The following is a 12,350-nucleotide window of genomic DNA, read 5'->3' as shown; positions in this document are numbered from 1 at the left end:
CCGTTTCTCTGCATCTGTCTGGCTCTGGGTTCCTCTCTCTGCGTGACTGCACATCTGTCTCTGTGTGTCTCTGCATCTGTCCATTTGCTTCTTTCTCTGTGTCTACCTGCGTCTGGAAGCCCGAGCGTCTGCCCGGATTCCTGGGCTCTCCCTTTGTGTCTGTGCATATGTCTGCGTGCCGTCTGCGCTCCGATTATCTCGGTGTCTCCCTCCTGCTCTTGTTTGCAGTTTCTATCCCACCTCCACCAGCCACAGTTGCTCCCCTTGCATTTACACCAGTGAGAGCTAATCTCATGAGGCTGCAACCCAGCCTTCTACTCCCGTGGGACCTTCACAGTCTACCATTTGAGTGGGGGGTCCCAGGTATTCTGGGTGCCTCTTGCACCCTCGTGACCAGTGCACAGACTGAGTGTGGATGAGGGGGAGCATGCATGGTGGTGTGCCTTGCACCCTCGTAACCAGTGCACAGATCCAGTGCTGGTGAGGGGGAGGATACAGTCCTGCATCAGGATTGCAGCACTGGAGTCCCCCAGTTGTGTAGAATGGGGTGATCCTGTTCCTGGCCCAGGGTTCTTCTGTGTACATGCATGAATGCATGTAAAGATGTGTGCCCAGAAATGAGTGGCCAGCCACCCCCTCCCTCCCTCCCGGACCCTCAGGAATAAGGCATCAGCATGTCCTCCTTCCCTGAGGTCCTCTGCTGCCTGTTGCCCATTTCCTGGTCTCAGGTACTACAAGGGTGTCTTCCTCCTTCCACTTAATGTGAACTTTCTAACTTCCTAGATTATGCAAGGGAGGGCCTTCAGAGCCCTGACAGAGCCAGCGTGTTGCTGGCTGCTACAATCAGACCTGCCAGGCAGGCCGGGATGGCCCTAATCCTCTGCAGGGAGGCTCCAGCCCCATTTACATTCCAGGGTTGGCAAAGGGAGGAGCCACCAGACCTGACCCATTTCTCCAGAGAGACAGCTTGGGTTCAGCAGAAACAGTGCTAGCCTTGGAGGCAGCTCGGTAGTTTGAAAGTAATGGTAGGCAAAATATAGGTCCTACCCAATCTCAGTTCCCTCCTTCGTAAAATGGGAGAAACAGTACTCCCCCTCCCCAGCCCAGGCGCCGGCTTTGAGGAAAGCACTTTGTAAATTTGACGTCGCCATAGACATATATGTTGTTTTTCTTCTCCAATCCTCCGTTCGCCTGTGTAGGAGAGGGCCATCTGCCTCCAGAATCTGTACCTGCCAAGGGAGCCCAAAGCAGCCACTTGCGCATCAAGAGATGTTCCTGCAACAGCTGGCTGGACAAGGAATGCGTCTACTTTTGTCACTTGGACATCATCTGGGTGAACACGCCAGGGTAAGTGGGCGGCCACAGCAAGTTGGTGGACTCTGGGACTTGATGTGTGAGGGGCCTGAGATGGAGAGACTAGAGAGAGCGGCAACTCTCCTTGGGAGCTGGCCTTTAGATCAGGGCTTCGTCAGGCTTGGCTGCCTCAAAGACTCTTATTAGAGAAGAAAAGAGATACAAAGGATCCTGAAATTCAAAGCCCTGGAAAATATGAGTAGTAACACAACTCTCACCTTCTCACAATATTCCTGTGAGGAGGATACTGCAGGGATTAATATCCCCCACTCGCTAGGAAAACAGGCTCAGACTCAAATCATGGCTATGCAAGAGGTCTGAGTTCCAATGCTGACTTTATGCCCTGTGGAACCTTGGGCAAATCACTTAACTTCTCTGAACCTCAGTTTCCCTATATGTAACATGAAAAGCTTGGATAGATAACTCTAAGCTTTTTCTCTAAATCTTTCACCCTCTGATACTACACATCAGAGATGGATTCATGGTCTCCTGACAGACTTTTTTCTATTTTATCCCACTGAGGCAATAATACCAAGAACCTAGGATGTTGGATCTACTTGCTACTTGATTAAAGTTTTGACCTTGAGCAAGTCAATTTCTTTTTCTGGGACAAAATTTATTGATCTGTAAAAAATCACAGAAATAATTATATTAATAGTTAGTGTGTGTGTGTATATATATATATATATCACTAAACCTATCTCATTTGATTCTTACAACAATCCTGCAATGTTATTACTTTTATTATCCACATTTTTACAATTGAGGAAACTGAGGTAGAGAATTTAAGTGACTTATCCAGGGTCACAGAGTTAGTAAGTGTCTGATTTGAATTTAGGTCCTCCCAACTCTAGGCCAGTGCTCTATCCAATGCTGACTAAATAAAGCTGAACTCTGAGAGCAAACCTAAGTGGCTTTCTCCCTATTTGCAAAAGGCAGCCACTGTCATTTGACTAAGAAGCTCTTAGCTTCCCTCTAGATATACTTAATCTCATTCAAAACCCTTTTACTCTTGGAGACAGTTTTTGCCAGTCTCTGCCTAGTGTCTAAGTGATTCTGGCTGCATCGGATGCCAGTTTTGTGGCCAGAAAGTTCCGAGTCGATTTCTGTGGGTCTGCGAGCTGTGAGAGTGTGGTCTCGCTGGCCTTTCCTTGACCCACGGGCCATGGAATTCTCACACACACACATCCCTGGCAAGGCCAAAATCTGGTGACCGCCTCCTGGCAGAGCCCGGCCCAGCCCTCAGTGTGAGAAAGCCGGCCCAACTCACTGCCCCGTTCTCCACCCACACCCAGCTCCCTGCCAGCCCAGCCTGGGCGACCTTGCTGGCCCACGTGACTCTGTTGTTGTCTCTGCCCTCGCAGACCAAACAGAGGCCCAGCACCCTGGGTGTGGGCTCACCTGGGCTGCCAGGAGTTCCCTGTTTGCCAGGGTGAGAGTTGAGAGAGAAACTCGGCAGGGAACTTGGCTGCTTTCTTTCCGGCAGTAATGAGAAGGCAGAGCTCTGTCTGTGAGCCAGCATGCCCACCACCGGAGGTGGGTTTGGGAGAGGTGCTGAATTGCTGATTCTCCCTCCTGTGCAACAGGGAGAGGGTTGGCCTGGGGCGAGTAAATTACGGTAATCATAATTAATCAATGCTTGATTGATCAGTGATTCTTTGAGTCATTACCGAACCTCCCCCCTCTCCCACCAGATGGTAAGGTTGCCCTGGGAGCCCTGAATGACTAGAAAGCCCAGACTGGCAAGTTAATGTAGGCGAATAACCCCTGACCCCTGACCTGAGCATTGCTGGGGAAGGTGGCCACCCATGAGCTGGAGAATTCCTTCAAATATAGCCTGGGGCAGTGACTGGGGCCAAGCCTGGGCTCCCTCTGGTGTTCATAGGATGCATGGGTCTCAGAGTTGACCGCACTCTTAGAAATGGGTTCAAATCCATCCCAGATACTTCCTTCCTGATTCTGTGGGCAAGTGACTTAATCTCTCTGGGGCTTGGTTTACTCATTTGTAAACTGAGGGGACTGGATGAGATGAATCTCTAAGGTCTTTTCCAGCTCTAAACCCAGGATCTAGCTTGCTTCTCCCCATTGCACAGATGAGAATACTGAGGCCCCCAGAGTCAAATGGCTCATCCATAGTCACATAGCCCGTCACAGCAGCTGAGAGTTCATGGTTCCAGTGCCCCTGATCTGTCCCACTGAAATGTAAAGACCTCAAAGTTCATCTAATATAATCCTCTCATTTTTTAGAGGAACAAATTGAGTCCAGGAGACACAAAGTGAGTTCAGATCCCACCACCATGAATTACCTGTTACCTGTGTGGCTGGGCAAGTTATTTAACCTCTTTGGTCTCAGTTTCCCCATCTGTAAAATGAGATTTGGCTAGATAGTGTCTGCTGCTTTTATGACTCTATGACCCTCGGGTATTTCAGGTAGTGAGCTTCCAATGTAAGACTGGAAGCCTCTTCTCTTACTCCCTGGTCAGGCCTTTGCCCAGGACCCTCAGGCCGTCTCTGTGCCAGCAGGATCCCAGGAGTGCTCTGCTGAGCCTGTGAGGTCCATGCCCGCTTTACCACCCTTCCTCCATTTCCCTGGCTGCCCTGTGGGCAGAATGGAAGGGCTCTTGGGCAGATTTGCCTTTACTTAGAACCCCGGCTTACTGGATTCTCCCCTTTTCTCTCCCTTCCTTCTGTCTCCTCTTCCTCTCCCCTTCTCCCCATGCTAACAGACAGACCACTCCTTACGGCCTGGGAAATCCGCCAAGACGCCGCCGCCGCCGAGCCCTGAGCAGGTGTGAGTGTGCCAGCTCCAGAGACCACACCTGTGCCACCTTCTGTCACCTTCCCCAGCCAAGGTGAGGACCTGCTGCAGGGAGGGAAAAACAATGGGGAGCCCTCCGGGAGACTGGCCCCTGCCCCAAAGTCAAGGGCAGGGCCGGCCTCTGGAGGCCCAGAAAGGGGCTCCCTTAGGACTCAGAGCTGAGGTCCCCTTCTATACTGAAGTAGAATTTTCTGGAAGTAGGGAGCCCAGGTAGAGTGTTAGCCATAACAAAAGTCAGCCCCCCTCCCCTGGGGGTTTAGGACTCAGCTTCCTCAGCACTGACTTCTGGGCATTTACAGAAACTGAGGGAATGGAGCTGGGAGAGAATGTCAATATTTGTAGCACATCTGATGAGCATCCTGTGCCTCAGTTGCAACAGTAGGGATCAAAAGGCCCGGATTCTCATCCCAGCTCCTCCACTTAGCTGTGGGACAAATCACCCAAAGTCTCCTTTTCTGCCAAAGGAAGCTGACAGGTCCTGCCCTGGCTGGCTCACAAACATGCTGAGGAGGAGGAGGTTGCCAGTGATAATTATAACAGTAACAATAACAATAATAATGGCAGCTAGGTGATCCAATGGGAAGAGGGCTGGTTTCAAGGCAAGATTGTTTCAAATCCAGCCTCAGACACATATTCTATGAATCCCAGAAAAATTAGTTAACCTCTGTCTGCCTCAGTTTCCTCAAATGTAGAATGTGGATAGTTGCAAGGATTTAATGAGATAGTGATTGTAAAGTAGCACAGTGCCTGGCACATAGCAAGTGCTGTATAAACAGTTGCCATCATCTTCATTCTTATTGTAACATTTACATAGTGATTAAGGTTTACAAAGCACTTTACAAATATTCTCATCTGATTTCCACAGAAGCCCTTTGAGATGGGTGTTATCACTAGCCCCATTTTATAGATAAGTAAATTGACACGCAAAGAGTGACTTGGCTTAAGGTTACATTGCACATTAAGGCAAGATTTGGACTGATCTTCTTGATTCGAAGTCTAGCACAATTGCCATTGTTGAGAAGGCTAGAAAAGCCCTCTAAGACTCAAATGAATGAGAGGGGTAGTCATGGAGGTCCATGGGATCTCAGAACTATAGGCTTCAGGAAGTCCTCAGGAGCCTAGGGAGAGGATGGGGAGAGTGGAGGAGAAAGGAACTAGGACTTGAGCACGTGCTCTTGGAGAATCCTAGATCAGGATTCAGATAGCCTTCTTTCGGGCTGGCCCCTAGCTCTGTCACAAGCTCAGTGTAGCTCAGTGTCTGTTTCCTCATTGCAAACAAGAAAAAGTCAAGCCAATTTAAATCAACAAGTATTTAAAAGGAGCCTACCATAACAGGTCACGTGTTAGGGGATGATGGAGGAGCAGACCTTTCCTGGGGCCGGCTTTGGACACCTGGTCAAGACTCCATTTCTGACCTATTCCAATGTTACGAGACTGGAGATTTAGGACAGAAGGAGATCTCAGAAGTCATCTAGTCCAACCCACCCATTTTACAGATGAGGAAATTAAGACCCAGAATGGTTAAGGGAGTTGCTAAAGATCCCAAAGATATTAAGTAGTAGAAATGAGATTTGAACTCACTTTTGCTAAGTCCAAATCCACTACACTTTCTCTCCTGGAGAGAATAAACAAGCAGATCAGTTGGCCTAGGGGAGGCAGCCCATGCTGGAAGCTGCCTTTGTAGACAGATTATGGGAAGGATAAGAAATGACCTTCCTTTTTTAGAAATAAAAAACAAATTCTTAGTAATTCAGTATTTCTTCCTTTTCCCTCCTGCCCCCCCCTCCACTTCTCAGTGAATACACACACACCTGGGAGGGTTCTCAGGTGCAGGGAAGAGTTCACGTGTACTGGGTAGCCGAGGGCTGGAGCTCCCAAACTGCCTGAGCTGCCTAGGGCCAGGGCTGCCCTAAGTTCCAGGCCTGATGCCAGGTGATCATAGCACCAGTCAGTCACACAGACTCTCTTTCCCTCAGGTACCTGGCTAAGCCAAAGATGACCCTCCACAGCGGGCCTTCCACAACCTCTCTTCTTCAGGATACAAGGGCAGCTGCAGGCAGCCGGCTCCTCAGGGCACTAAGGTGAGTTGGGATGGCCCCTGCTTGGCTCAGCTCTGGCTGGAACGCCTTCAACTCCATGACAGTCTGACTGCTGAGTTTTGGAAAGGTCCCTGATGAGTGTCTGGATGTCCAGAGAAGGTAGAGCCAGATTAGCTCATAGGGGATTGGATGAAGATGTGCTTCCAGAGGTTCTGAGTCTGAGGTAGAGAAGACTCAGGGAGGCCGTGAAACTTGTATTCTAGCATTAGAAAAGCTCTCATATGGATTTAATAATAACAATACTGAGCAGTTATATAATATTTAAAAGCTCACAAAGTTCTTTACAAATATTCTCTTATTTTATCCTCATAATAACCCTGGGATGGACTGTTATTATCCCCCATTTTAGGAATGATAAAACTGAGGTTCAGCACAATTAAGTGATTTGCCAAGTATTTAAGTTTCTGAGGCTGGGCTTGAATTCAGGTCTTCTGCTTTGGCCCCCTGAGCCACCTGGCTACCATGGAAAGTGAATAAGATTTGTTTTGCTTGGCCCCAGAAGAAAGCAATAAGAGCAATGAGGGGACTTCTCCATTTTAGAGATAGCTTTTCTGTAAACCTTTATTTTGAGCTATTTCCCTCATGCCACAAAATTACTCCCTCATACACACACATACACACAGGGAGAGAATATCTGTATATCTGTATAATATTTATACATATGCATATATGCACACAAATATACCCATTTGCAAAATATGCACATGTCTAGATAGAATATTTACATTTTTGTGTATAGGGATTCCCCAGAAAATATGTAAACTACCTGAAGGATTGTAATGGCCAGTTTTGTCTTTGTATCCTAAGAACTTTCATAATTCTTAATTTGTTGTAGTAAGAACAACAAATGCTTTTTCAATTAAATTGAAATAGCAGAGAGGCAAAAACTGGGTTGATGCAACAATTTTTAACAGTCCTAATAATTTGAGCTGTTCTAAGATGATTAGGTCAGGAGATGGCGAGCTCTCCTCTTTCTGGAGGTATTCAAAATGTATTTGAATGGCCTCTTATTGTAAATGTTGCAGAGGGGATTTACCTTCAGATTAGACTAATTGACCTTTGACATCCTGTGATCTGTTCAATGACTCACTATTTTCCTTGGCTCTCCCAGATCCAAGGTTCCCCTGTCCCAAAGGAAAAGGTTAATTCAATGGAAGTTAACAAACATTTATTAAGCTCCTCAAAGTCAGGGACTATCTTTTGCCTGTATTTGTATCCCCGTTGCTTAGCACAATGCCAAGAACATAGTAAGAGCTTAATAAATGTTTATTGAACTGAATTACCTACTATGACCTGGGTATAGAGACTCTATCATGTATTATATTAAAAAACTGGCCTTGGAGTTAAAAAGAACAGGTTTGATCCCATCTCTGATAAATAGTGACTCCGGGATTCTGGACAGCTCACTTGACCTCTCACTGCTCCCAGACACCTCTTTAGGACTCTGAAAAGGCAGAGTAATTACCATTCTCTATTGATAGAGAGGGTTTCTTCATCTTATGGATCTCTACACCAAAAAGAGAAAAAAACATCTAGGCACAAGGGATAAAAAAGAAAGAACATTTAAAAAAAGAAATAGTTTCTTAAGAAACTTCTATTCTTCAATCCAAATCCCAAAATTTGACATTCAAGGCCCTCTGTAATATGACCTCAAAGAGTTGCTCCAGTATTATCTCCCCTTCTCATACCTTCATAATATTAATGGAAAGAAGACCTACCTCAAACCCTGGCTCATGTACACTCATTTAGGAAATGTCCAGGCCCCAACTGAAACTTGGCACTCCGGTGGTGACACTTAGCCATGTGACCTTGGGTCACTTCTAACATACTCTTGGGAAGAAAGGATTCTGACTTCACTGCCCCTATAGGCTGGGCTTCTTCCCAGAATTAAGTTTAAGATGTTTTGCTTGTACTATTTCCAGGGTCTGAACGTACAAACTTCTAAACCAGCTCCTTTCTATCCACAGGGACATCGCCAAGTCCCAAGAGCATTTGTGGCAACGCAAGTCTTTAGGAGGTCCCAGACCCAATCTGCTGTCTCACAGGAGGAAGCGATAAAAAAGGAAAGTGGCATTAGCCTGAAAAAAACCCAGGTGCCCAAGGGCTTCCAGACTCCTGGCCCAGTTAGATGCACTTAGGAAAGAAGTTGGAAAAGCAGCATGAAGGCATGTGGGACAATGGAGCCAGACATGGAGGGTGGACACGGTGCTGGACACTGAACACCCTGGCTCCCCACCTCCAAACTGCTGTTGCTGCTGGGATCAGCAGAGTCTGATGGGGACCTATAATGTCATCCTGGGCAACTCTTAGAGGGGTCCATGGTGGATTGTGCCAACTCATGGGGTACACTTGGAAAGTTTGGCCTGGAACCCCAAAGTCAGTCCACTCCAGTTTCAGACTGCAGCAGGAAGGCCTATCCTGGAGTGTTATTTTTCTTCCTTGCCCTTGCTTATCAACCAAGATGCTTTTCTGCCCCACGTTCCTTCTTTCATTTCTTCAGAGGACAATGCGATACAGTGGAAGAAGCAGAGGACCTTGGGTTCAAATCCTGGCTCTTCTATTTACATTGGGGCAAGACACATTCTCTCCTCAGACTTCAGATTCTTCTTTTGAAACCTCAAAAGGGAGGGGCTGGGATGGCCCAGACAGCCTCTAAGGAATCTTTCAGTCCTAGATGTTCTATCCTGCTTAGGTCCTACTATGTCTGTGCCAGGCTGTACAGTGGAAGACACAGGGCTGGGTATGGGATTGATCACTTGGAGCATCCCGTCCTTCCTGGGCTAAGCAGATCCCACTTCCATTCTGAATAATGGATATTATTCTAGCTACAACTCTTGGGGAGAGAGGGAGGCAGATAGACAGAAAATGAAAAAGAGAGGGAGAGAAAGAAAGAATGAGAGAAATAAAATAAAAGAAAGAAAGAGAATCAGGGAGGTAAGCTGCAGCCTTGGCCCAGGACTTGCCTGATGCTCACTGGCAATAGTGACAACTGCTCATGGTAGCCCCTCTTTATTCTTTACTGGGGGAGCTGATCTCGGCACAGACTGAGCAGGAAGTCCAGAGCTGCCCTCTGAGACACCCATATTCCATCTACTCCATCTCTGTGTTCATTTAAAAATGTAAAAGAAGCTGGTAGGGGGAAATACTGGGTACCAAAGTCACCCCAGCCCCCAGAGCCAGTAGGCCTTGCTTGTCCAGGCTCAAGTCTACCCATCATCTATCTGTCCATCTCCCTATCTGGCATCTTTGCACAACTCTATTCTTGTTTCACCTCCAAGACACTGTTACCTTTTCCTTAAACTAAACCAAAGACTGGCATGAAGTAAAAAGTGCCTTATCTCCCCCTGCCTGTATATAAATTATTTGTTACAACACTACAATCATTCCAAATATTTATTTTTTGTAAATGACTGGATTGTTTACATAAAAACTCTGTTTGTAATAAATAGAAAACTATTTTCTTGGCCTTTCTTGAGGTGAAGAGAGCGTGAGGAGAGAGGGTGGATGGGGAAGGAAGGAGCTCACCTGGGTTATATTCAGCAAACATTTACCAGGGGCAACCAGTGGGCAAGGTTCTGCTTGGGCTGAGGGTGGAGGAAGCAGGAGAAGCTGTAGGAACCTTTCCCTGAAGCTTAAAATCAGGGATGAGGAAAAAGAACTAGGAACCCCTCCCCACTATCTCAGGTAAAAACCATTGGTGAAGGTATGGTCCAATGTCCACGGCTCAGAGGCTTCAGTAGCAGCACAGTAACAACAGCTGTGTCAGGAGAGGATGGATAGTTGCCAAGAGGCCTATCATTATACCGCCCTCCATAATGGGGTGGGGGAGGGAGGTTCCCAGGAGCGGAGTGCAACTATGAACTATGGGATAGGGCTGGGTGAAAGAGCTAGGTCACACTATAAAGCACAGGTTGGGACAGAGAGAGAGAGGACTCTGAGATGCTAATCTTGCTTGGCAACTGTGGTCTTGAGAATTCCATGAGAAAGAGAACTCCTTAATTTGACAGTACCATAGGACAAAGCCCCGGTGTCACCTTCCTAGTTACAGCTCTGATAAGATGTGAAGGGGAAACGTATGAGACTGGGATGTGATGGAAAATACACTGGTCTGGGAGTCAGGAATGATCCTTATCTATTTGGAGCTAGAACTAGGTAACCTTAGCAGTCCTCTTGCCTAGCCCCTCATTATAGACTGAAAGAAGTTTAGGAACTTACCAAACCCCCAAGGTAGTAGGTAACTCCTGAACCCAGACCCTGGGACTGTAGATCCTTTGATTCTTTCATCTCAGCTCTGCCACTCTAGCTTCAAAATAACATTGAACAAGTCCCTTCCCCTCTCTGGACCTCAGTTTCCTCATCTGTCAAATAAGGAGAGAGTCTCTGAGTGAGGTTCCTTCTTTAAGCCCTGACATCTATAAGAGGTACAAAAAAAAGCATGTTCTGTAGAAGGGAGGAGCCCGGGTGGATTGGCTGCCCAGGGAAGTAGACCCTTATACATATTTATATAGTGTTTTCAAGTTTACAAAGCATCTGTGCAAGCCCTCCCATCTGAGAAGCAAAAGAGCCAGCCTTCAGTCCCTGCATTATCACCAATTTACCATGTGACCCTAAGCAAATTGCTTCTGGAGCCCCAGTTTTCATCACATGGAAAATAAGGATTCCCCTTCTCTCTCCCTGCTCCATCGGCATGCAAGATTGAGTAACTCAGGGATCAGAGTCACAATGTCACAACATGCTTTGTTTCTACCTGAGGGCACACTCCTCTCCCCCCTGCATGGGGCCCTCCAAAAAGCTGAACCCAGGTGCAAGGTGCATTGTGGGTCTGCATCCGCACAAAAACAATCATTGCTGGGGAGCCCCCACCAAGTGTTTGCTTTTATTAGTCAGACAGAGGTACAGTTAGTTTAAAGCAAAGATTTTTAAATGAAACAGCATGGTTACAAAAGTAGCCGTAGAACATTTTCTCCCATAAACCTGCGGCACATTATCCTGTAAATATACTTAGTATCCAAAGGGAAAGTCAACATGTTTAGGAAGCACAGATTATGCCTATGATGAATTTATGTGGATGGAGTATACTGACAGGAAATACACAGGGCCAGGATCCATGTATGGAGGGACAATTTGTGCCTCTAAAGCTCCTGTTGTTTGGGGTTTTTGTTGTTGTTGTTGTTTTTTAATTAATATCCAGTAAAGTCCTATTGGACCTGCTTCCTCTGAGAGGGAGGAGAAGGAGAAAGGGGATGGAATAAACAATTCTATATTATTTATTTATAAGGTGTCGGGTACTGTACTTAGCACTTTACAAATATTATTCCATTTAATCCTCACAAACCTTATGTTATTGTACTATTGAGATAAACAGGTTAAATGACTTGCCCGGGGTCACACAGCCCATAAATAGTGTGTAGTCTCTGCCAGGAAGTACTCTCTGTCTTTGTCATGCTTGGGTATAGGGTTGTGGAATTTCTTTTGGCTAGTAGATTCTAGGGTTTCAATCGGAATCCTCAGCAGAGGGGCAGCTGGTGGAGAAGTGAGTGGATAGAGCGCTAGCCCAGTCAGGAGGATGTGAGTTCAAATCTGACCTCAGACATTTAACACTTCCTGGCTGTGTGACTCTGGGCAAGTCATTTAACCCCCAATTGCCTCAGGAAAAAAAAATCCTCAGCAGAAGGGTATCTCTTCTCCAAACAGCATCTTGAATTTAACCTAGAGCCCAGAAACTTAAACATCAGCTCTTTTAGTGAAGGCCCTTCACATATCCAGTCAGAGACTAGAGAAAAACCCTCCAGTTGCTTTTCTTCCAAAAGAGGAGAAATGTCAGTCCCTAGAGGCTTAGCTCTGTGAGGCTTTTCTCTCCAGAAGAAAAATCTTTATCTCTAAGACTCCAGTTTTTTGGACTACAGAAGGATCAACTCACTGATCATTTAGTCCAATTCTGAATCTGTTTTCCTTTTGTTCACCTTGAGCAATGTCTCTCTGTTCCAAGCCTCTAAACTGATCTAGGATTAGGAAGTCTTTTGCTCCAGATTTTTGCCAGTCTATACCCTTTTGTGGTCATTTTTAGGATTAACTTTGAA

At 46.5% G+C, this 12,350-nt stretch overlaps 1 protein-coding gene across 1 annotated transcript in view; it reads left to right on the top strand.

Annotated features, from left to right (window-relative positions):
- Nucleotides 1-9,723, top strand: part of EDN2 (endothelin 2) — a 10,829-nt gene extending 1,106 nt beyond the window's left edge. Inside the window, exons 2-5 of the mRNA XM_074305459.1 lie at nucleotides 1,200-1,347; nucleotides 4,080-4,205; nucleotides 6,148-6,252; nucleotides 8,238-9,723. Of these exons, the coding sequence (XP_074161560.1) occupies nucleotides 1,200-1,347; nucleotides 4,080-4,205; nucleotides 6,148-6,252; nucleotides 8,238-8,328 (470 nt within the window). The 3' untranslated portion in view covers nucleotides 8,329-9,723. The remainder of the gene's footprint in view (nucleotides 1-1,199; nucleotides 1,348-4,079; nucleotides 4,206-6,147; nucleotides 6,253-8,237) is intronic.
- The last annotated feature ends 2,627 nt before the right edge of the window (nucleotides 9,724-12,350 follow it).

Source organism: Sminthopsis crassicaudata, chromosome 3, assembly GCF_048593235.1.
Source record: "Sminthopsis crassicaudata isolate SCR6 chromosome 3, ASM4859323v1, whole genome shotgun sequence".
Lineage (NCBI taxonomy): Eukaryota > Metazoa > Chordata > Mammalia > Dasyuromorphia > Dasyuridae > Sminthopsis > Sminthopsis crassicaudata.
This window is presented reverse-complemented; position numbering and strand designations above follow the sequence as displayed.